Raw genomic sequence first — 24,466 nt, 5'->3', positions numbered from 1 at the left:
AACAAACAGATCCCCTCTGGCTGGGCATTTAGGTTGCTTTCACTTTTGGGCTGTTATGAACAGCCTGCAGTTACTGCCTCAGGACGCCTCTCTGGAAGGTGCTTCTTGGCCAGGGGATATCACACACGCTCTTTGGAGCCTCCGAGCCTTTGCACAGGTTGGTGGCTCTGCCAGGCTACCCCTCTCCTATGCGTCCCTAACTTCTTCTGCAGCGCACACACTGCCTCCTCCGAAGCGTCCTGGCTGCATGTGCTGCCCTCTTCTCCCTGGTATCATGAGTATCTGCTGACCTGCTTCTTTCAGGACAGAGTGCCTTCCTGCTCCTCCTTCTCTGCCTTGGCCTCCAGCACGTAGTAGGCGCCGAGGAAATGCTTTCCAGCAGAACGAGCCATCTCCTGGCTGGTTTAGCAGTGTGGGATTGTGTGGTGTTTCTATTAGTCTCCATGAACAAGTGCCACTGTGTTATTAAATTTTTCCAAAAGCAGAATGTGTGCTGTGTTTGCCAGAATGGTTGCTCTTTTAGGAGCGGGTCTATCCTGCCCATCCCACACTCCTCATTCCCTCATCTTTTAGGGTCCATTCACTGGGCACCTACAGAGTGCCAGGCCCTGTGGGTTGCAGCACTGGGCTCTGGGAAGGTTGACCTCTGGGGTGCAGCCTGGACCAGGGGAGGCATGAGGGCTACATGAGACAATGTGGGTCAAGCTGAGAGCTCCGTGCCTGGGACTGGGTGGTGCAGGTAGTGCCAGACCCCTCTGGTGGGGAGCTCATGCTTGGCTTCAGAGGAAGTGCTGAGTGCCAGGCATACAGTAGGCACTCAATAAATGTGCACCCTGGGAAGGTAAGGGATGGTGTTCTGGGAGTTGAACGTAGTTCTAGTAGGACTGGTGGTGGTGCGGAAGCTGGCCTTGGAGGAAAATTGTCACAGGAACTTCTGCTCTTGACCCAGGGACCCAGAAGGCATTTGTCACTGTCCTTTGCGATCTCCTGAGGCCACAGCCAAGCTGTGGCTTTGTCCTGGGCAGGCGGCAGGTGGGGTCTGCTGAGACACTGAGTCCAAGACCCCCTCCCAGGCATGCAAGACATTTTCTCCTTTGCCTCCCTTGAAGTCACTGTGCTCAGGAAGCCTGAAGCCTAGGAGGAGAAAGAGGCTCCCGGGTCGAGTTTGGGATTTCCTGAGAGATAATTGGGGTCTAAAGACAAGGAAGCAGGAGTGGGTGACTGCCATGGACCCATCGGCCAGCCCCTGCCCCCTGTCTCTGGCCTCAGGACCCCAGACCTCCATCATCCTCTCCTTCCATAGTCCAGCCGCTCCCCCTGTACTTTTGGCTTTTTAAAATTTATTTATTTTTTTTGTGTTTAGACAGAGTCTCATTTTATTGCCAGGCTGGAGTGCAGTGGCATGATCTCTGCTCACTGCAACCTCTGCCTCCCACGTTCAAATGATTCTCTTGCCTCAGCCTCCCAAGTAGCTGGGACTACAAACACATGCCACCACGCCCAGGTAATTTTTGTATTTTTAGTAGAGATGGGGTTTCACTATGTTGGCCAGGATGGTCTTGATCTCCTGACATCCTGATCCACCCGCCTCAGCCTCCCAAAGTGCTGGGATTACAGGCATGAGCCATGCCAAACGGCCTCTACCTCTGTCTTTAGAAGTTCCAGAGCAACCTCTAAAAATATAAATCTGACCAAGTCACAGCCCTGCTCAAAAACCCTCTATGGCTCCCCACTGCCCCGGACAAAGTCTATCCAAAGCTCTTCCTGATCTGGCTTCTGTCCCCTCTCTCCCAACCTTGCCACCTCATCTCCCCTCGTCTTGCTTTTCCTCTATCTGGAACCTACTGAACTCACATGCCAGGGCCTCTGCATGCTCCATTCCTTCGGCCTGGATGTCTTTTCCAGGCCTTCTCTCCTGGCATTTGCTCATTCAACTGGGCTGTCCCCACCTCCAGGAAGCCACCCCAGGTAGCTGTCCTCGGGCAGAACAGGCCCAAGGGGCCCACACAGGGTATCCTTGGGGATGGTGTGATGGGTGTGTTGGCAAAGGGGGACCCACAAACATTTGTTGAGGGGCCTTGGGCCTCTGAGGAGCCACAGCCCCTTTCCATCTTCCTCTCAGTCTGGGAGGCCAGGCCAGAGTCATCTTCACCCTGACTATGTAAGGCCGTGGGACACCCATCCCACCCGGGGCAGGGGCTGGAAGCCCCAGGGCCTCTCAAACTCCCCAGGTGACCCCCACCGCTGAGGGCCATGCTCCCTCCTCTTCCCAGCAAGGTAGGGCCTCTGTACACTGAGGTCCTGACTTGCTTGCCTGCCCGGTTGGGGCTCAGGCCGCCTCAGGCCACCTGCTGTGCCCGGGCTTGGAGACCAGGGACTCCCGAGGGGAAGAGATGGTGGCCCGGGAGGAGGACCCCGACCTGTTCACAATGGGAGTTGGGGTCCGAGTGCCTCCGTCCCGGGAGGGGGACCTTCCAGATCCCGGGCGGGAGGGCCCTGGAGCAGGGTGCCCTGACGGCCCCGGGAGGGTGTCCGGGCCTCGGGCGAGGGCTGCGGCGCCCCGGAAGGAGCCGCGCACGCCCCTGCACGCGGTGCCCGCCGCGGAGGCCGCGGATCCGGAGGTGAGAGCGCCCCCGCCCCGCTCCCCGCCCAGCCCGCGCGCGGCCCGGCCCGGGGCTGGGGGACGGGCGCGGAGAGGGGCTCGGGGCGCTGCGGGGCGGCCCCCTCCGTTTTCCGCAGCGCGGGCGCCGCTCCTCCTCCCGCGCCCAGGCCGGCGGCCGGGCTCCCTGTCCCTCCGCAGCGGGATGCGGGCACCGGGCCCGGGCAGGGGCCGAGGGCCGAGGCCTGGCGGGCCTGGCGGGGGCCCCTGCGGACGGCGGCTCAGGGGCCGGGACCGAAACCTCTAGCGCGCCCCTCCCGGCGGCCGGGAGGGGGGAGGCGGGGAGGGCGGGCGGTGGCGGGCGGTGGGAGCCGGGGAGGCTCAGAGCCTCGCGGCGCGCGGGCGGGCGGCGGAGGGGGCGCGGGGAGCCCCCCGCCCCCCGAAGGAGGAGTCTGGCTCCCACTTGCAGCCTCGGACGCGCGGCGAGGCGGCAGCCGCCGGAGGAGCCCCCGCCCCTGCGCGCCTCCCTCCCGGGAGCCCCTGCCTCCCTCGGTGCGCGCTGCTGCTCGCAGCCGCCGCGGCCGCGGAAGAGGAGCCCGGGGCCAGGTAGGACCGGGGGCTGGCGGGTCGCGGCGGGCTCGGGAGGCGGGCCGGGCGAGGGGCGCGGCCCGGACCCTTCTCCAGGCTCTGGGCGACGCCCGCGGCGCTGCGCAGGGCGCCCGCAAAGTTACTTTGGCCGCCTTTGCCCGGTGCGGGCGCCGGGCTGGGCACCCCCGCTGTCCCGCCTGCCGAGCAGGCGCCGGCGGGAGGGGTCTCGGCCAGGGCGTGGGACTTCGGCTGGGGCCGCGGGGTCAGCGAAACTTTTCCCTTGCTCGCCAGTCGCGGCTGGCTGCTGGCGGAGTAGCCGGTAGAAGAAGCGGGCTGCTGGGGTGCCAGTGGTGATGATGGTGGTAACAATAGCAGCCCCTGCTTGTGGAGAGCCTACTGTGCGCAGCCAAGCCCCTGCTGGCACTCGGGGGAAGAGACGGGGGACGAACGCTGGCTGAGTGGCCACTTTTGCTAGGTATTGCGGGAAACTTCATCCATTTCCTTCCATCCCTCCCTTCCTCCCTCCCTCCCTCTCTCCCTCCCTTCCTCCCTCTCTCCATCCATCCACTCACTCAACACATATTTATTCCTGTCTGCTGTGTGCCCTGCCAGGGATTCAGTGGCTACCCAGACAGGTCCCAGCCCTCAAAGGCAATGCTGATCGTGGAATGGCCAAGCGAAGGAGCAGTTCTGTCTCCTGTGTGTTTGTTCTGGGACGTATTACAGGAGCGTGAATTAGTGCCCAGTCTCCCTTCACCCGGGTAGGGCCAGAGGCGTGTAATTCGGAGCGCTGATGTGCCCAGGGTCTGGGCAGGCCCCAGCTTGGCCTCCGGGACTCACCCTTCTCCTTTTCCTCCCACCTCTACTGGCTCAAGCTGGGTGGCCCAGTTGGTGTCAGGAGGCTCCCTCCTGGAACTGGCCTCCGCCCTGCCTAGCTGACCTCTCTGGGAAGTCTCTTCCCCAGGACTGGGCTGGCCTGGCTCCCAGATCCCCTCCCAGAGTTTCTTTGCCTTCCCCCCTCCCCATTTCCCCTGCTCCACTGAATGGCCCAGAGGAGAGCTTGTTAAGTGGCAAACAATTATGAAATTAAACTGGGGGAACAAAAGTGGGCTGGCTGTTGAATGGCAGAGCAGGCTCGAGGGAGTTGAATGGCGGTGGGAGACTTGTTAGCAGGGATCTGGGCGCTGAGGGGCAGGGCCGGGGGGCGGTCAGGCAGGCAGGCACTGTCAATAGCCTGACTGGACTTTGCAAAAAAAAAAAATTTAAACCAACTTGGTGAGAAATCTGTCATAGGGTTTACTGTTCTTTAGGGGATGTTGGAGAGGCCACCAGCTGACTGCCACGTCCAGTGGGAAGCCAGGCCTTGGTGCACCGGAGCCAGGGCTCTAAGACACTATTTAGGGAGGGTGCTGGTGGATTCTGCTGGCCTGAGGCAGGGGAGAACCTCAGGGCCTCTGAGCTGGTGGTGCTCCGGAGGCATTCTGGAGCCAGGCGCAGTCTGCAGGGGCCCGCTGTGTGGGAGCCGTGCATGAGAAACTGTACCTCACCATGCTGGGCTCCTTGCAAATTGGCTTTCCGAGTGGCAGCCTCACAGCACTTGTAAAACCTTTTTCTCGAGATGGATTTCAGTGCAATGGTTATATCAATTGGAGGGCTTGCTCGTTGGAGGTACATTAATTGGCTGATGACTAGTCAAAAGGCGAGAATCTGGCCACGGAGGCTTACCCGTGCGTTGGGAAGTGTTGAAACATGGGACTGCCTTCCCATTTATTTCTCGGCCCTCAGGAATCTCGGAAGACCTGGACTGAATGAAGTCACTGTATTGGTGATGTGGATGGGTTCAGAGGGTCACTCACGTAGTCAAGGAGGTACCTCTGATGTAACCACACCGTGATACAGTTAGAATCACTCACACCCATCCTGGCTGATGCCCTGTGGGCTGTGCCTGTGCACAGATAGGACAGGTTTAGATCTAGGTGAACGGTAAGAATTTTAGGGTGTTTGACTCGAGCCCCAACTGTCAGGAATACACAGAGTGATGTAGGGAGCCATCGTTCATGAAAAGCCTGCTTTTCATTCCCAGGCCACCTGTGAGACTCTTAAATCTTCATCCAGCAAATGTGGTTTAAGTTCATTTGTTGTTCTTTGAACTTGCTACCTTCCCACCTGGGCACTGGGGGCCTTGGTGTGCTTACTTTATCCAGGACACATCTCTGTCTACTTGTTTGAGGAATTAGGGTGGTCGCTGGGTTTCCCTGAAGGGTAGCATTCAAGGAGAAAAATCAGCATTCTCCCTGCAGGTTCTGGACTTCTGGAAAAAAAGAAAACCCTTCCCAAATTGCAATCATCTTTTAATCTATCAAAATGACTTCGTTTTCCCAATTTCAGGCCTGCAAACCGATCATGAATACTGGGACAGAGGAAATTAATCAACCAGGCAAAGACTTTTAACAAGTAAATATTATGCACAGAAAAACATGCAATTAGTGGAGGTTAGTTAATGCCTTTCAAGTTGCATCAAGCTGCAGTTAAGGGTGGAATTTCCACGTTATCCCTGAATTGTCTGTCAAAGTCTTTAATGTGACAGTGTGACAGGTCTCTCCCACCGCCCCTCCCTCACCGGGAACAAAAAGGATCTTTTCACGAATTCTCCCTTTCCATTCTTTTTCTCCCTGAGATCTTTCCGTTCAGGCAATAAGCACCTTTGTCTGCCTGCCGCTCCGGAGCAAGGGCCCCAGGCAAAGGGCTCCCTAGGTGCGGAGGCGGGGGAGTAGATTCTCAGGGTCACTCTGTACCTACAGATCAAAGTTGATGGCACCTCTGATAAGAGGGGACTTCCTTCTGGCCTGGGCACCCCACCCTCTAGGACTAGAAGTGCCCAACACTTGGGGGTGGCAGGGAGAAGGGGTGTGAAGGGACTGTTTCCCACGGCAAGAACTGTTTAGTGTAGCCTGGGGCACTCTGAAAGCCATTCCCGGAAGCCCTGGTTTCTGCTGTGTGGACGTCCCTATGTAATGAGACCACACCAGCAGCATCCCCTTCAGACTCCCACTGAAGTTGTCTGACTTGGATTTGAAGAGATGACTAAAATATCAAAAGAAAAAAAACCCAAAAAAATCCAAGGGGAAAAAAATAAGACTCCTTTGGGGATGAATATTGGAAGAAAGGTATACATTGCTTCTCAGTTAATTTGAGTTACCATGGCTCTCCCTGGTGACCTGACAGGTCCTCTACCAACACAAATGTTTTACTTTATTTTGACTCTTCCCCCTAATGAGAGAAGACTTAGTTATGCTTTATTTCCACTTAAAATGTCTGTGACCAACAGGGGCAGCTCAATTTCGTGAAACAAATCATAACACGTTGAGATGATAGGTATTACATTTGAAATCAGATTGTGATTTGAGGTGCTCCTTGGCCTTTTCAGGTCTTTTCGTGAATTACTCTGTGGGGGGTTTTCTTGGACCTGAGCTTGGCCAGCTTAATATCAGAACCTGGTCATCTTCATAAATAGAAGCAGCTGCAGGGGAAAAAAAATTCTCCCTTCTAGTTGACTCTGTTCTGCACCCAGTTCAAGGCCCGGGATGAGTAGGTTCCTCTTCCCACCACCCCAGTCTACACCTCAAAGTTTGTCTATTGCTCACCCTCACATTCCCATCTCCCCCTTCCCAGAAGGATGTGAGGCTCAGCGCTGAAGCACACGAAGAGACTTTTGGCATCGCCCATGCTAATTTCATCGCTTCAGGGAGAAAATGATGCCTGCTTCCAATTTCTGACACTCTCATCATTTCCCCTTCATTTCATTCTTTTGCATTTTCCTGACAATACTGCAGTCTTCAAGGCTGCAAAATATATTGCACTGGCTACCTGAGATATGTAATCCCTTCCTGCACCCTGCCTTTCCCTCCTTCCTGACAGAGCGCTTTTTAGTGTTCCAGTATTCACAGAAAAGGCAAAGGTTCTCTCCTCAACCCTTATTCTGCCCTGGGCTCCCTGCAAGGCGCCGGTGATGGTGGGGGAGGGCTGGTGAGAATGGAGTTTTGCTTTTGTAAGTTTATCATTGAGACACATTAGTTAATTGATCATACTTGGGAGGTCTAATCCTTAATTGCAAATTCCCACACGATCACAAAACATACACTCGAACTGATCATCAAAAATGGCAAATCCCCAATATCAGACTTAAGTGTAGAATTGCCATAGTGCTGATTTGATTATGCTTCAGTGACATCTGTTTAATAGATTTCCACAAGAACTGTAAATCCACATTTACCTTCTTTGCAAATTGTATTTGAATGCTGAGCAACCGCAGCCCTCTAGCCTCTTCCCTTCCCTAACCATGTCTGCCCTAAACCCCCATTCCTATTGTGGGTGATTTTGAGCTGTAAGTGGGAAGGGGGATACAATGCAGAGTTTAACACATCTACCTCCAGTCTCCTTATGTGTGTGGGTATGTCTGTGTGCATCTTTGAAACGGATCTGAACAGCTTCCCATTTCAACTCTATAGATACGTGACTCTCCAAGTGCTTTATTTTGAAAACTAGGACGTAGCACTTTGCAGAAGAAAAATCAGTTCACTCACCATTATTTATGTGATCGCTGATCTGCTAGGTGGATATAGAAAGCACCAGGAATTATAAAAATTTATGGAGTGGAGCACTGGTTTACAAACATGTTTCTCTGCCCAAGCTGTGTGGGTTTGTTCACGTCTCGGGGCTGGTTTCGTGCAGTGGGAACGGAGAATAGTCACAATTTGAAGACAAGCCCGGCGAGCCGACTGCATTCATAGCTAAAATTAAAGGAATAAGTGAGCAGCTATTTGTGGCAGACAGGACATGATCCAGTACGTAGCACTCTTCATATTCCGAAATAAAAGTACGTAATTGGAAAATGAAGCGCCAGAGACTGCTGGGGGGTGGCGGTGGTGAGGAATTAGAAAGTGTAATTTAAAATCATGTAGTCATAATTCAAAATGGGCCCAGCTAAAAGGGTTTTAAGTGGTAGATGCTTTAAAGTCACTGCGGTTGATCCTTTTTCAAGGAAGAGGGGCTAATTTTCACTATATTTGTGGATTCCTTCATCTACTCAGCTCATCAGCTGATTCAACTTAGCTGCTAATACCAGCCGCTGGCCAGTGTTTCTTTTCCTTGGGATCCCACGCTTGATACAGAGGGAGATCAAACAAAGGTCTGTCATTGTAGGACATGGTGGGACGAGGTCTGATTTTTTTTCTTCCATTGGACTATTTGCTTCTTTTCCTTTGAGTTCCTCTGCTTTTTTTTCCCCCACCTTTGATGGCATTTTCAACTATCGGCTAATCAATTGCGTATTTTCAAGCACAGGCAAAACAAGGAAAGGAAATATGATTTAAAAGTGATGTTTGAGCTTGTGTGGGAATCGTGGCTTGTAAAAGAATTCGTCCCCCAGCCCCCACACCTTGCTACTTTTCTGTTAAATATTATCTCTTGCTATTTGCTTGGGGGGCCACTTAGGAAGTATTAGTGTGGGTTTTCTGTGACATTTCACCACATTGCAACAAAAGCTGTAGTAAGCACTGCTTTTGCTGAGCCAAGCCGCCTTTTTCCGTGCAGAGAAAAAGCCAGTGGCCTGAAGACAAGCAGCTGTACTTTGGGCTGACCTGTGAGAGAGGCTGGGGCTATTCAGCCTCTCCTACTACTCTCCGTTAAAGGCCCCGGGAGGATTCAGAGCCAAGGTGCGCCTGGAATCCTGGTGAAAGCTTTCCAAGTGTGGGGTTCCTCAAGATGCTGCAGTGGGGATGGCTCTTGGGGGAGATGCTTCTCTGGCGGCTTCTCATGCCTAATAAGATGGTCGTTTCTGTGTGGTCACTGAATGTCATCCGAGTTTTGGACCCAGGACGGCACCATGTTGTCCCTGCCCCCCAGGGGTTGCTAAAGAGCTGCCCACGAATGGAAGAGAAAGGCATGTGGGTTCTGGGGATCAGAGTGACTTTCCCCTTCCAAACGAGAACACTTTTGAGAGCTGGAGAGGATGCTGGTGATAGGGGTACAGGGATAGCCGATGTGAACCCGGGCTGTCCCAGGCCCACACCGACTTTCCAGGCCTGTGCTAGCTGGAAGTGATGCTTCAAGTCACACGTTGAAGCAGGATCTGTCTTTGGTCTGCAGTGCAGCAGCACCCCTGGTAGAGCAATGCTCCCAGACCCTCCTCACACGTCTTCGGACGGAGGGGGGCCACCAGAATGGTCCAAGCGTCTCTTTTGCAACAATCCATCTGCTGCTGACATCCTCTCACTGTCTCTCCTTCCTGAGCCTTTGGCATACAATGGCTGGCCTTTGCTGTTTGGTGGGGGCCTTGTCAGGGGCCCACAGCCTCAAAACGGAGTTCTGGGGAGGACTGTCGTCTGTCTGCCTGCTCCGCCGGGTCTGGGCCCTTTGAAGGCTAGTTTCATGTCTGGGTCCTGTGGCTCCCAGAACAGGATCTGGCCCAGAGGAGCAGCAACAGCGCCGTTGGGGCTGCCCAGTGCCCTGCAGTGTCCAGATGGGGGTGGTGGTGAAGAATTTGCCTGGGAAAACGAGTCACAGGTGGGTTGTAGTGGGTGTGTCCAGCCCCAACTCCCTGGGAAGTCGAAGCCCCAGAGACTGACTCAGTGGGGTGAGAGGGAAGGGGCCAGGCACCTTGGGCTTTCAGGCAGGAGAGGAGGGTTTGCTTGAAAATCCCTTCTGCCTTCTTGAAATTTCTCTGGGGAGCTTCTGGGTTCACAGAACTTTCTAACCGGAATGGGAGAGATATCGAGTGAGTACCTCCAGGGTGCTGAGCCCCGGCGAGGAGCTTCTGCATTTCCTCTGTCCTTCAATGCTGCAGCAGCCTGGGAGGGAGGTTTTTAGCATCCACATGTTTGTAGATGAACAGCTAGGATTAAGGGGTCAAAGCTGCTTTTGAGCCCTCTCTCATTCATTCACTCACGTATTACTTTATGCTTTGGCGTTTCCTTCAGCTCAGATAAAAAGAAGACTGTGTATTGGGAGCTTTGATACAGGAAGCCTTGGGGGCTGTAGGTGGAGGTTTCTGACCCACCTAGGGGAGGTCAGGGAAGGTGTCTCTGAGGCCCTAAGCCTTCCTGAGACTGAGTGGGCATGTGTCAGGAAACGGGGTAAACACGGGCAGAGTTGGGTACAGGGTCTTCTGGGCAGAGGGAATAGTATTTGCGGAGGCTTTAAGACAGGACCCCTCTGTGCTAGGGAAAGCCTGCATGGCTGAGCCGGGCCTGAGGAGCAGATGTGGGGATGTAGCCAGGAGCCGCCTCCTGAGTTGATCTGAGGCACTGAACTTCACCTGAGGGCAGCAGCTGCTCTGGAGAGGGCTGGGTGTGCCAGAGGGAACAGCATGGGCAGAGGTGAGTTCTAGAACATTCCTTCTGGAGACTGGTGTGGTGTGGCCATGGTGGTGGGGGTTCCAAACTGACGGGAGGCCAGACAAGCTTAAGTGTGGGGGGAGGTCAGAGAGAGGCACAGAGAGGTGGGGCCTGGAGTCTGACACCAGCTTTCCACACGGAAAGCTTTCCATGGAATGGGACCCGCTCCTCGGGGTCTTGGCTGACACCCAGGTTCTCCCTGGAACCCCCCAGCCTCACTGGGCTCATGGTCCCTAAGAAACAACAAATAAATGTCTCCAAGAGGAAAACAGAAAGAGAAACCATCTGACAAGAGAATCAGACTTTGGAAAAGCAAGCCCTTAGAGCCAGCAGGAATATTTCAGGGAATGCTGGGCTGGGGGCACCCGGAGTCTTCCATTCTGGGTTCACTGGGCCTTTATGGGCAGGGGCAAGGCTCGTTGCAGCCCCTTTATAACTCCTCAATGGGCCAGTGAAGAAGTGGAAACAGAGAGGTTGAGTGACTTGCCCAGCTTCCCACAGCTCAGCAGCCCAAGATGGATTTTTTTTTTTTTGAGGTGGAGTCTCCCTCTGTCACCAGGCTGGAGTGCCCTGGTGCAATCTTGGCTCAATGCAACCTCCACCTCCAGGGTTCAAGAGATTCCCCTGCCTCAGCCTCCTGAGTAGCTGAGACTACAGGCACATGACACCACGCCTGGCTAATTTTTTTGAATTTTAGTAGAGATCAGGTTTCACCATGTTGGCCAGGATGGTCTCGATCTCCTGACCTGGTGATCTGCCCACCTTGGCCTCCCAAGTGCTGGAATTACAGGCCTAAGCCACTGTGCCCAGCTCCGAGATTGAACTCAATTGGAACGCCGCTTCCTCTGACTTCAGAGTTGGGGCTGTCCTCCCTGGCAGAAGCATGCCAGTGACCCATGACGATGGAAGAGTGAGGCCGTTTATCCAGGCCACCCTGCCTCAGGGACTTAGCACTCCCCTCCCTCTGCCTGCCTTCTCATTCCTCAGCTTGGGCTGTGGCTGTTGTCACTGGTGTGTGAGTGACACTCACCGTCTTCAGATAGACCTTTCTTGATCACTCCGTTTAGTTCCCCCATCACCCTGCTCTGTTTTCTTCCAGGTACTGATTATTAGCTGAAAGTGTCTTTTCTGTTTAATTCTGGTCCCCTTATTGTCCCCCCCCCCCCACGCCATCCCGTATTTCTCGAGGGCAGTGATTCCATTGCCCTTCCTGACACCTGGAACCAGGAAAGCACGTAGGGCTGTGGCTAATGGTTGTTGAATAAGTTCATTCATTCATTCATTCATTCATTCCATCCTCCCCACTGTAGTTCCACAGGGGGGAGGCACCTGCATCCCCATCAGGATGCCTGACTTGCTTAAGGTCACTCTGCTGGACTGAGAGCCAGCCACATAGCAAGTCAGCCGTCCAGATCTGGGCAGGCCTGGCTAAGAGAGCATGTGGTCTCCTGGACCTTGAACTCCAGAGCCCAGGCGGTGTCTCTGAGGTGGGTCCCAGGGTGCCACTGCATCGCTCTCGTGCTCTGCTGTTTTGTGAACCGGGTGTAAATGCTTCCTAGCTCAAAGCTGTTTGGGGAATGCCTCGCCTCTTCCGAGGATGGGCTGCAAGGCGGAGAATGCTCGCCTTCTCCCGTGGTGGCTAACGTGATGCTGCTGCGGCTCCATAAATATTAAATGGGCATTAAAAAAAGGCGCTACATTTCCTGTTTCCCGGATTTCTCTGAGCAGGGCCTATTGTGAACCCCCTTTATGTGAAATGCAGCATTTCACCACGGAGCACCTCCGGGAGCCTTGCCACCCGCCTTTCCCGGCTCAGTTCCTTTGGTGCAGAGCCGTTCTCCCTGGACTGCAGGCTCGTCTGCATGCTGGCACCTGCTTTTCTGGGGCAAAGACGGGTGGGGGCCCCTGGAACCCCCTTTCACAAGGGCTTTGCCAGCCTGGCAGCCTCCCTTCTGCATATGCAGTGGGTAAGATGGGGAGCGGGCAGTGACTCTTTAGTCTTCAGCTGAGCTCTCCCGATACCCACCCTCTGCCAGGCCTGTGCTGGGCACCAGGGAAAGTCTCCAGAAACTCTGCACATCCTTCCGACCTCACATCATTTCTGCATCCATCCCTCCATCCATCCATCCATTCCTTCCTCCATCCATCCATTCCTCCCTTCATCCATCCACTAATACTATCGATGAAGTGTTTGTGATAGGCCATGGGGTAATCACCTTATAAAAATAATATTAGCTAACATTTATTGAGCACTTACTGTGGGTGCTATGCAGCAGACCTATAAGTGGGGGAGTGCGGGCCTGCACCCCTCCCATAAGCAGGGGCTCAGAGTCACAGAGCTGGGGGGGGAGCTGGAGCTGACACATGGAGCACACGGGGGTGGGGGACAGCACTGCCATCAGGGGACATCCAGGCTCTTCCTGGGACCCTGGAATTAAGATACCGAGGAGCTACTGGCATTGTGGGGAGGAAGGGTGTCAACTTCAGCCAGCAGGAGAGGAGGGTAGAGCCGGGAGCCAGGCAGCTATGTCTGGGGCTCAACCCTGCCACCTCCTCTCTGCACAATGAGATGTCACTTCTGTGGGATGCACCTTCATCATTATAAAACGTGAGACATGGGCATCAATATCTGTCTCTTATGGTGAGGATGGCAGAGGAAGACCCTCGAAAGTGTTAGAATTGTGTGGCTCTGAACGAGAGCATGGCCCTGTGAGCTGTAGGCCTCCAGGTGAAAGAACCCACGGGGACCGGCCTGTGTGGCCCAAATGGAGGCCAGACACATAGTAGGGCCAGACCACTCAGGGTCTTATGGTCAAGGGAGCTGATCAGGGAAGCCAGAGCAAGGATTGCAAGCCGGGATGTGATGCAGTCAGCTTGCATTTGAGAAACAATTGAGCTCTCCAGGGCCTATCATGCACCCCCAGCTCCTGGAATTGGCCCCTGGGTTTGCACTTGATGCCTTGGAACCAAGGGTGCCCAGTACTCAGGCAGTGCCCGCTGCCAACAACTTCTCAATATGCAGGGATCAAATTGAACAGAACAGTGATTGTGATCATCACAGCCGAGGTGAGCGGGCACATGGGACCTGCCAGGCTTCGCACTCAGGATTCTTGCTTATGTCTCCATTTAACCTGCATAGCCCCAGGAGGTGGCGTTACTAATGCCACATCCATTTTCTTTCTTTCTTTTTTTCTTTTTTTTTGAGATGGAGTCTTACTCTGTCACCCAGGCTGGAGTGCAGCAGTGGTGCTATTTCGGCTCACTGCAACCTCTGCCTTTCGGATTCAAGCAGTTCTCCTGCCTCAGCCTCCCAGGTAGCTGGGATTATAGGCATGCACCGTGGTGCCCAGCTAATTTTTGTATTTTTACATACAAAAATGTTGTATGTAATATTTTTTTTGTAATATTTTGTAATATTTTTACATACAAAAATGTTGAGGGCGGAGGGGGCAGGGTTTCACCATGTTGGTCAGGCTGGTCTCGAACTCCTGACCTCAGGTGATCTGCCCAATTTGGCCTCCCTAAGTGCTGGGATTACAGGTGTGAGCCACCGCATCGCACCTTAAATGCATTTTAAGAAGAGGAAGCTGGAGGTTCAGAGAAGTTAGGAAGTTGGCTTAAGGTCACACAGCAAGTCAGCTCTGCTGGGGCTTGACTCCTGTCCAGATCTGGGCAAGCCTTGCTCAGAGCATGCGGAGTCCTGGACTTTGGCATCTGGAACCCTGAGACCTTACCCAGGGCTTCTGGGTGCTGGGCAGTAGTTATGGACGGGAGGGGCACAGGCCCCTACTCCTGCACTTACAGGTCTGCTGCATAGCACCCACAGGGAGAGCCAGTTCACTTACAAACAACCCACAGGACCAAACAATGGTGCAAATGTGTCCCAAGGAGAAATATTTTTTCCCCCACCCCGTCTTCCTGGGTGGGGAGAAGAGGAGTATGTGTTGGGAATCAGGATGTGTTTTTAGGGGTAGGTGGGAGAGAAGGAGGATATTGCTATTTATTTCACCTTCTAGGGAGACGATCAAGATTTTTAAAAAAGTTAATAACCCGTTTCTCCTTTGCACATAATTAAAATGTTCTCCAGTCTCTAATTTTTGTCATTTTCCTAATCTAATTTGTTTTCTGACTGTGTCGATTCTTCTTCCAAGCGCAAAGCAGAGGAGGTTGTTCTTCATTTAGCGTGATTGCGAAACTACTGTCCAGGAGTAGTTTAAATGATGTGATTTTCTCCTTGGTTAAATGCAGTGCAAAAGGAATCGTCGGAGGGTCTTAACGACCCAAACTGAAAACAACCACAGAAAATCTTCACGGCATTTCCCATGTCCACAGTTTACAAAACAATTATGAAAAGGAGCAAGACAACTGCATGTCTGAGTAGCGAGGCATTGGCCGTCGCGCTGTGTGTTGGGGTTGGATGGGGTCTCACCCAGGGCCTGTGTTTCCAGGTTTCTACAGAGTTCTACACTGAGCCCAAGGCGGGTCGGTTGGGGAGGTATTTTAGCCCAGTAAATATAAATGCAAGCTGCACTTCCCAATGAAAGAGATTCGAAAAATATTGCAGCGTTCTCAAGCTGCAGTTCAAAGACGGACCGGGCACGACAGCGTTCCTGAGATCCTTGCAGGAGAGAGGGTAGCAAGACATCGGAGGAAGGTTCTGCAAAAGGTTCCTCCTCCCTCACCATCTCTTCCCTCACCTGCACCACCACCCCTGAGCCAGCGGGTATATGACCGTCTATGTCTGGGAAACTCCCTTCTCCGGGCACCAGCAAAAGATATCTTCAGTTGAAATTGATGTTGAGAGAGGAATTTTTGCCCGTGCGGTCTCCACCTGCTCAGGCTTGCAGGGGTGTGGGCGTGGGGCCGTGTGGGTGTGTTTGGGGGTCTGTGGGGGAAGAGGGAGGGTTGTAGGAGAAGCCTTCCTATTCTCCAGTTCTGAAAAGTAAAACTTAACTCACCTGTTTACAAAATACCAGCCATTGTTTTACCCCAGCTCGCTGTCACCCTGTAGGCTCAGGAGGATTTTGTTGAAGAAAAAAAGAAAAAATGCCTTAAGTGTTGAAACACTTTGGACCGTGCATGCATCCGTCCATGGTGCTGTGGGCTGGTTTTTTTTTTTTTTCTTTTTTTTCTTGTCCCCTCCCTCCCTTCCCTTTTCTTTTTACCAAAGTATATTCATCAAACTGCTGAGTTGGAAAGATTTGTAATGAGTTTCTGAGCTGTACGACTGTGTTTTTTTTTTCCTCTCCCCCCGCCCTCTCCCTCTTTCTAAATCTTCATCTGACATTAAATAAAGCAAATCCCAAACAGATTAACTGTCGCACGGTTCTGCTCCGTCTCCTCAGTCTGTCTCCAGGTCTGGCGGGGGGCCGGGCGGCGGCGGTGGCGGCGGCGGGAGATGCCGGGGCGGCCAGCGGAGGTCCATGTGGCGCTCTAGGTGGGATGCCGGCGTCCTGAAAGCGGAGGCCCTGGCCCTCCTCCCCTGCGGCCTGGGCATGGCGTTCTCCCAGTCCCACGTGATGGCCGCCCGGCGGCACCAGCACAGCCGGCTCATCATCGAGGTGGACGAGTACAGCTCCAACCCCACCCAGGCCTTCACCTTCTACAACATCAACCAGGGCCGCTTCCAGCCACCGCACGTGCAGATGTAAGTTGGGACCGGTAGGGTGGGGGTGGGTGCGTGGTCTTGGGTGCCTCGTGGTTCCAGGTGCCCTGTTAACAAGCACTGCATGTTTGTTGATTGCAACCATTCTGGAATCCTTGGATCATCGGGGGTCTGAGTTGGGAGGGACCCATAAGAAGTCGCAGATGGATGGCCTGTGGGCCGATTCTGGCCGCGGTCCTGTTTTACTTGGCCAGGAGCATGTTTTACAAATATTTAAAGATGAGGTGGATGCACATAAAACTCCAGACTCTGGCTTCACTTTATACAACCCAAAGGCCTGGCCATCCCAGGCCCACATGTCCTCCTGGCGGTGGCTTCTGGGGGATACATGCAAGCTCCCTTTCTTGGCATTTGGGTGGGTGACCCCTGGTCTGATTCACTTTCCTCATTGTACGCGTGGGAGACTGAGCCCCAGAGAGGGGAAGGGGCTTGCACAGGCCCCGTGGCAGGTGAGGACCCCAGTCTTGGGCTGTTTCCCCTCTCCTCCCTTCCTTTTGCCCAGACCCTGTGCTTCTCTTGTGAAAGCAGAGATGCTTTTCCTAAAGGACTGGGGGATTCTGTTGTCTGCCTCTCGGGGCACTAGGGGTGCTCAAGCAGTGAGGCCATGGGGAGCTCACAGACTCGACACCCCCCTGGAGCAGCAGGAGGATTTGTCCTGATGCCTGTGTACAGGGCTGGCCTTTCCCTTCCTGGATTTCCGGAGGTCCTGGAAAGCGGTGCGTGGCTGGGGTGCAGGTGGACGAGCTTCCGGCCCTGCTGTGGGCGGCCCCCTGAGTTCCTAGAGCGGCTATCCTCCTTCATTCGCGTTGCATCTCCCATGAACCCTGCATGACAGAGCTTACCTGGAGGAACCAGGGGCCCAGGCCCGTGAGGTGCCCTGTCCTCTTAGCAGGTGCCAGAGCTGGCCTTGAACACTGGCTTCCTGAGTCCAGCCTGAAGCTGTCCATGCTCAGCCTGCGGCATCCTCGGGCTGTGATGTGTGGGGATGTTCACGCTTCTGCCTGAGTGCAGGGGCCGTTGTCCCCTTGGCGATTGTACCTTCATCCAGCCACTCTGGGTGACCGCCCCCAAGCTGGGTCTGGATCAGGAATGACCCTTGCAGAGCAGGAAGGTCATGGCACAGGGAGACGGGAGCTGTGACAGGGTCCGACCCAGTGCTGTGTGATCTATGGGAAGCATTCTTGACTGCCTGTGGGGCTGGTGCCCCCGCAAAGGTCCAGGCTCTGCGCCACCTCTGGGGCTGTGATCACCGTCTTAGGGCTTGTAGAGTCCCAGATGCTGTCCCTCAGACCACTCAGAGAGGGAGTTGTGGGTGTTTCCAAACCCTGGCCCAGTGAGGTGCTGCCTCCCGCCCCTGTGGGGCCTCCCTCAGGCCCAGCCTCTGTTGTGGGGAGCGGGGGGATACAGGGAAGGGTTTTGCAGGGCTGCAGGCTCTGGGGAGGGGTTCGCCCTCCTTCAGAGGCACTTGCCCAGGTAAATGCTTGTCTCTGTGTTGGAGGCCACAGAACTGGTGTTGCTTGTGGCTGCCTACTTCATTTTTTTGTAGATTTCTTTGGGCAGCTGCCTCTGCTTTTCTGTTTTTGGGGCCTGATTGGCAGGTCTGGGCAGGAAGGAAGGCCCCAGGTCTCAGGCTTGCTGCTCCTCGGTCTGTGGGACTTGAGACCTGGCAGGGGCTGCCAGGAGGGGGTCTTCCCTGGGCTGGGTTTTGTCTTTTGTCAATGAAGGTCATCTTCCAGTGGAGTGGGTCAGAGGTGGCTGAGCCTGAGGTCCGGGAGGCCAGGCTGAACTCCTGACTAGTGGGCAAGGAGAGAGCATCAAGGCCTCCCAGGGCAGGTGGGGTTTGTGAGGGTCCTGGCACCACACACAGTGGTACCATGGACAGCTGTCATTCACAGGGTCCCTGCCTGGGCCTGAGGCACACACTCAGGAAGCCCTTAGTCTGAGAACAGAGCCAAGGAAACAGGAACACATGGAGTGGGGGCCAAGGAGGTGCTTCCCAGATTCAAGGGACCCAGGAAGGACCCCCTGGAGAACTAGGTAATGTCCAGGTTGAGGCCAGAGCAGGAGGAATAGGCATAGTAAGTTGGGAGGGGGTGTGAGGAGGAAGTGGGCCAGGCAGAAGGGGTGGCTGGGTCACAGCTCACAGGTGGCTGAAAGATGGGGGTTTCTGGGCCTGGGGCGGTGGCTCACACCTGTAATCCCAGCACTTTGGTAGGCTGAAGCAGGTGGATTGCCTGAGCTCAGGAGTTCAAGACCAGCCTGGGAAACACAGTGAAACTCTGTCTTTATTAAAATACAAAGAATTAGCCAGGCGTGGTGGCAGACGCCTGTAGCCCCAGCTACTTGGGAGGCTGAGGGAGGAGAATTGCTGGAACATGAGAGGTGGAGGTTGCAGTGAGCCGAGATAGAGATCATGCCACTGCAATCCAGCCTGGGTGAAGGAGCAAAACTCCATCTCAAAGAAAAACGAGAAGAAAAAGAAAAAAAAAGATGGAAGATGGGAGTCTCTGAGAACTGTAGGGAGGCAGGGAGGCCCATCTGGGTCGGGAGTGGGGGCCCTGTGCAGGAGGCAGTGCAGACCCCTGCAGGCCGGGCTTCGTCCTGAGGAAGGGCAGTGAATGACTGAATGAGAGGGGGTGATCACCCCATTTAACTGAGCAACCCAGGGTCATTCATTAGTTTGTTGAGTCATTCGTTTATTCACGAGTTTGGGATGCCTATGAGCTTCTGGGTTTCTCCCTGTTTAGGACCTTGAGCTCTGAGCTTGCCTGCTTGGATGCAATTCATGCCGCTGGGTGCCTCAGTTTCCCCAAGCTAGAGCTGGCTACTCCAGGTGGAGAGAACACATGCTCCCTTGAAACTGCCCCTTCCCGCACCAGCCTCCTTGGATGACGCGTGCTCTCTGCACAGTCTGCACAGCTCGGGGAGCTGGTCCTCACTGCCTGTGAGGTTAGTCCACGCATTCTCAGTGGAGGCAACAGCACCTCCAAGGGGTGAAAACTGGCTCTAGCGGGGTGAAAAAAATGCTGCGCACAGTAATACTGGGGATGAAATGGTTAAATCCACGAAAGAAAGCCTGGGGGCAGCAAGTGTTCAGCATTGGTAGCACACGCCAGGCCTGGTGAGGTCCTTGGGACCCAGCAGTGATCAAAGGCACCCCTGCCTGTGCTGCGATTACATCCAGTGGATGGAAGGCAGTTAGCAGATGGTCTTGAGAGCTTGTGATGCTGGCGGTGGTGAGTGCTGTGGAGAAGGAGCTTAGCTGGGGAGCTGGAGCAAGCCCCACCCCATCCTGGACTGCTCTTCGCCACCACCTCTGGCAGTGGGGAGGGTTCCTGGCTCCCACTGGCTCTGGGGCTCTGAGGCAGCTGGGCTTTGGGTGGTGCCCTGGGAAGAGCGAGCTCTGAGCTCCGGCTTTGAAACAACTTTGCACACAGCTGGGTGAAGCCAGGGTGGGCACAGGGATGAGGCGGCTGCTGCTTCCCACCACCCCTTCATTCACACTCCACACACCAAGCTCGGAAACGTGCAGGCTGCTGGAGGTGGCCGACTGGATTTCCTTGGCGAGTTGGCTGCTCCTTCCCAGGAGCAGGGCAGGGGAGGGCGGGGGACGGCTGCCACTTCCCGACATGTGATTTGTCACCACCCTGGGCTTTGTCACTGGGGTGAGGGAGCGAGAGGCCTTATTTAATAAATCCACAATTTATATTTAATAACAACAGTGACAGTCCAAACATGGCCTCTGATTGAGTCGTGTGATGTATGCAGCTGCCCCAGAGACCCTGCTGGTGATGAGGCCGCCTTCGCTTGGGTAATGAATCTCCAGAGCTGGGCCTCTGGGATGTGAGCCAGAGGTTGAAGACTCCTTGCCCTGGCAACTGAGAAACCCCGCAGGGGTCTCAAGAGGTCCCTCCAGGCCCAGCCCTTCCTCCCTGGGTGGGTAGGTGCAAGAGTGAGTGTTGAGGGACAGGGTCATCCTGGAGGTCTCATGTAGGTCCCTGGGACCGTGGCATCAGGCCCAGCAACTCGTCTCTTACCTTTAAAAGGCGTTATGGCAGTGACTTGGGTCATGGCTTAAAGACTCCACGAGCACCTCAGGCCGCACCGAGTCCTTAAAGCTACGGCAGAGTGGGATGGGGGCACAACTGCGTGTCAGGCCTGGAGTAGCCCCTTTGTGCCTTGTTCCTGGCCCTCCCTGCTTTGCCAGGTTGGCGTGGACCCCCTCTCTACAGATGAGGATGCTGAGGCTTTGGAAGGTGAGTGTGGGGACCTGGGACTCCCACCCAGTGCCATGTGGTCCCTTCGCCCGTCCACACACTGAGAGGCTCCTGCGAGAGACACAGAGCTCAGCCTGGAGTGCAGGGAGGAAGACAAGGGGCCAAGCAGGCGGGTAGGACTCACAGCCCGGCACCACCTGCCTCTCAAGCCTCATTCTCCATCCCTGCCCTGCTGGGCAGCAGATGCAGTGGCTGCTTCCAGTTTCTGGAACATTCCAGTCTTCTTCCTGCCCCAGGGCTTTGCACATGCTGTTCCCTCTGATCCCAACAGTTTGCCCTGTGAGCACTGACTCTGCCTTCAGGTCTCACCCAGGTGTCACTACCTTAGGGAAGTCCTCCCTGCTCCAGCTCTAGGCAATCAGTGCTGGGCTTGGTGGCACATGGCTCAGTCTGTGCAGGCACATTCATCTGTGGGAGGATTTCCCAAGCGTCTCTCCCCTCCCTGAGGATGGGGCTGCATGCCTGGTGCCGAGCACAGGGTACAGGAAGCAGGAGAGAGAAGGGAGTGAGAATGCGACAGGTGTCAAGACCCAGGAGGAGTGTCAGGGATCACGGAGGGCTTTCAGTGGGGGCGGGGGTGGGGGTGGCAGAATCCCTGGGGGTGGAGGACCAGCTGCACTGTGGCCTCCGTGGAGTGGGCCACTTTAGGAAGAGGGTCCAGCAAGAGCAAAAGCCAGGAGGTAGGAAGAAAGGACAGGAGTGGCAACACAGGAGGGTCCTGTGACCAGTGTCCCCTTGGATCCAGTGCTTTGTGAGAAGAGTACTGGGCAAGGAATCGGGGCAGTTGTTATGTGATGCTGAGCTAGCCAGTCATGGCTTCTCTCCAGGCCTCAGTTTCCCCATTAGTCCCTTCCTACTAAAGCACCATGATTGATGCCCAGTGACATGGCTGGACGAGTGGTTGGAAGCTGTTCCTGCCTGGACTTACCAGGGTGGCTGAGCACCCCATTTCTGGAGGAATAGGGTTACAGGCGGGTGACAGCTTCTGCTTCTGATGCCCATCTGGGCTTTTGAGACCAGGAAGTGCACTTCCACAGAGCCAGTGGCTTATGGGAAAGAACCCAGAACAGGATGCAGAGTGCATTGCCGGGGCGTTAGCATCAGGGCTCCAGCTGTGAAGGTCCCTTACGTTCTAACAACATGACCAAGAGGGAGCGGCTCGTCCCTACCCTACAGAGCAGGGCTGGAGCCTGGTAGGGTCCAGGGGCACAGCGAGGAGAAGGTCACTGAGCTGTGGTGCCAGCCTGGGGCCTGACGCCAGAGGCTGTGTCCTCTCCTCTGTACTGTTCCTGCTGCCAGGAATTCTATGGGAAGATGGGCATAGGCTGGGAGGAGCTGGTGACGGGTGTTGGGCCTCGCAGCCGCCCCAGCAGGCAGAAGCTTTGGGGAAGTTGAGTTTGGCTCCCAGAAGCCTTTGCTGCCATGCCCTATCTCTGGACTCTGCAGAACATCACTGAGAAAGAACAATTTTGCATTTTTTTTTTTTTTTGGTCACCAGGTGTTGAGATTAGATGCCCAGATTCCTGTTGTGAAGTCCTGGGTTCAAATCCATTCTCTAACTTAGTAGCTGGGAGCTTGGGCAAGGACTAACTTTTCATTGTCATTGCAAGTATCAGAAACAGCATGTAAGTTGCATTAAGGATGAACAGGAGTCTGCTGGCCCGTATTAAGAATGTCAAGTTTGGGTCTAGCTTCAGATATTACTGGATCTTCAAGTCATGCCCTCTCGGCTACTATCTCTTTCTCTCTCTCCCTTTACATATATATATATTTATTTATTAAAATATATTTTTTAGACAGAATCTCACTTGGTCACCCAGGCCGGAGTATAGTGGCGTGATCTCAGCTCACTGTAACTTTCTCCCCACCGAGGTTCAAACAATTCTCCTGTCTCAACCGCCCAAGTAGCTGGGACTACAGCTGCGCACCACAATGCCTGGCTAATGTTTGTATTTTTAGTAGACCTGAGGTTTCACCACATTGGCCAGATTGGTCTCGAACTCCTGACCTCAAGTGATCCTCCCGCCTTGGCCTCGCAAAGTGCAGAGATTATAGGCGTGAACCATTATGCCCCCGACTCTTTCTCCATATTTTGACTCTTTTTGCTTTCTTCTTCACTTGCAGACATAGTCAGTGTTTCTGGGTCTTCATCCCGGTGGCCTCTGTGGGTGTTCTGACCACAGATGTGTCCTTATATCAAGCAGGTGCCTGGCGTTTAGAGGCATTCAGTCAGATTCGTCCATAGATTGATGGAATGAAACGAAGTCAAGCCTGGTAAAGTCCAGCCCAGTCTGGGTTCTGGAACCAAAAACCAGCTTCAAATTTCAGCTGCACCAGCTTTTGTAGCTAAGATCATGGATAAGGATGCCTTTTTGGAGCCTCAGTTTGCTCACCTGTGAGATGGGCTTCCCGTAGTACCCTGCGTAGACGGTCATTATGAGAGTGAATGGAGCCACTGCCCATAATGTGCCCAGCACATAACGAGCTGTTGATGTGTGGGGATCGTTGAAATCATTGTTGTTATTATTTCAAAGTCAAGCGTTTGTTCAATCCAAACAGCTGGGGGACTGTGTCGGGAAATGTGAGTCTATTTCTTTCTCTGGGGAAGACTGGGTCTGCGTGTTTTCTGTGCTCCAGAAGCCTCGGGGTGCAGGGAAGTAAGAGCAGAGTTAATTAAACAGCTCTGGCTCCAGCAGCAGGCCCAGCCCAAACAGAGCCCTGAGAACCACACTGCTCCTGGCTGGCTGGTGGCGGGCGGGAGCTGGGGCTGCTCGGGGCTCCTCTGCTAGGTGAAGCTCCCGGGAGGGTGGCCCCCAGGAAGGGTCCCAGCAGCTCGGGGGTGGGGGTGAAATTGTGCTCCCCCCCTTCTTCATCTTCTCGTTATGTCTTTGACTTAGTCTTTGTCACCTTATGACATCTTTGAAATCTTAGAGACACAGAGACACACACAGGGACTGAGAGGGAGGCAGGAGAGAGAGAGGGAGAGGGAGGGAGAATAGGAGGAGAGAGAGGAAGGAGAGAGAGGGAGAGAGAGGGAGGAGGGAGAGGGAAAGAGAAAGGAAGGAGAAGGAAGGAGAGAGAGAAGAGAGGGCGAGAGAGAGAAAGGGAGGAGAGAGAGGGAAAGAGAGAGAATGGGAGGAGAGAGAGGGAGAGAGAGAGACAAAGGGAGGAGAGAGAGCATCTGAACAAATGAATTTGATTGGCTCACTTGAGTTCCTGTTGCAGGCCAGTAGCACAGTAACAATTGACTGCCCTTGGTCTGATCAGCTGTGGATGGTGGGGCCGGCACGGTGTGTTGGGGGCCCCAGAGGACAGAGGAGTGGTGGGAATTCCTGGGAGGGAGATTGCAGCTTCCAGACCAGCTCAGACACTGCCCCGATGGGAGCTTCCAGGAGACCCCAGGCCAGGTTAGCGCCTTCTCTGGGCTCTGTCCCCTCTGCTGCCCCATCAAAGGTGCTGGCTGTATTGGTCTTGTCTGGCCAAGTCTGCTGCTGCCATCAGTCCCTGGGCTGCCATCAGTCCCGTGGGTAGGGGTCAGCCTGGCTCATCCCTGTGGCCCTCCGTAGAGCTCGAGGCTGGCACACAGTCGTCATTCAGGATGTGTCGTATTCAGTGAAGTGAGCGAAGGGAGGAGATGGGGAAGAGCTCCTAGCACCTCCCTGGTGGGTCATCATCGGGCTCAGATTCCTTTACCTCCCAGTGCGGCCCAGCTCTGACTTGCTGGGATTCTCCCTTGGCTAAACAACCCCCAGGAAGGGGCCCCGGGTGCATGTTCCCGCCACCGATGCATCCGTCAGGCGGGGAGAGGCTGTGGCTGCGGCTGCGGCTGCGGCTGCGGTGCGTGGAACGGGCTAGTGCGCCCCGCACATTAGCATGCCGAACCCACGTCTCTCGTAAGGTGTTAATTAAATTTCTTCGAAGTATATTGTCTGAAAAAAAAAAG

The 24,466-nt window shown here is 54.6% G+C and overlaps 1 protein-coding gene across 8 annotated transcripts in view; it reads left to right on the top strand.

The window, feature by feature from the left end:
• The first annotated feature begins 2,545 nt into the window (after positions 1-2,545).
• The window catches only part of MPPED1 (metallophosphoesterase domain containing 1), an 89,592-nt gene continuing 67,671 nt past the window's right edge, over positions 2,546-24,466 (top strand). For 2 of the 8 annotated variants that reach the window (XM_035265459.3, XM_035265465.3), the window contains exons 1-2: positions 2,546-2,621; positions 15,927-16,228. In XM_035265459.3, coding sequence (XP_035121350.2) covers positions 16,005-16,228 — 224 coding nt within the window. In that variant the 5' untranslated portion in view covers positions 2,546-2,621; positions 15,927-16,004. Of the gene's footprint in view, positions 2,622-3,150; positions 3,663-15,926; positions 16,229-19,344; positions 19,483-24,466 lie in introns of those variants that run through there. The other 6 variants (XM_035265470.3, XM_035265488.3, XM_035265479.3 and 3 more) reach the window with 4 other exon arrangements.

This window comes from Callithrix jacchus, chromosome 1, assembly GCF_049354715.1.
Source record: "Callithrix jacchus isolate 240 chromosome 1, calJac240_pri, whole genome shotgun sequence".
Lineage (NCBI taxonomy): Eukaryota > Metazoa > Chordata > Mammalia > Primates > Cebidae > Callithrix > Callithrix jacchus.
The sequence above is the reverse complement of the archived record's forward strand: the minus strand, read 5'-3'. Positions and strand labels throughout refer to the sequence as shown.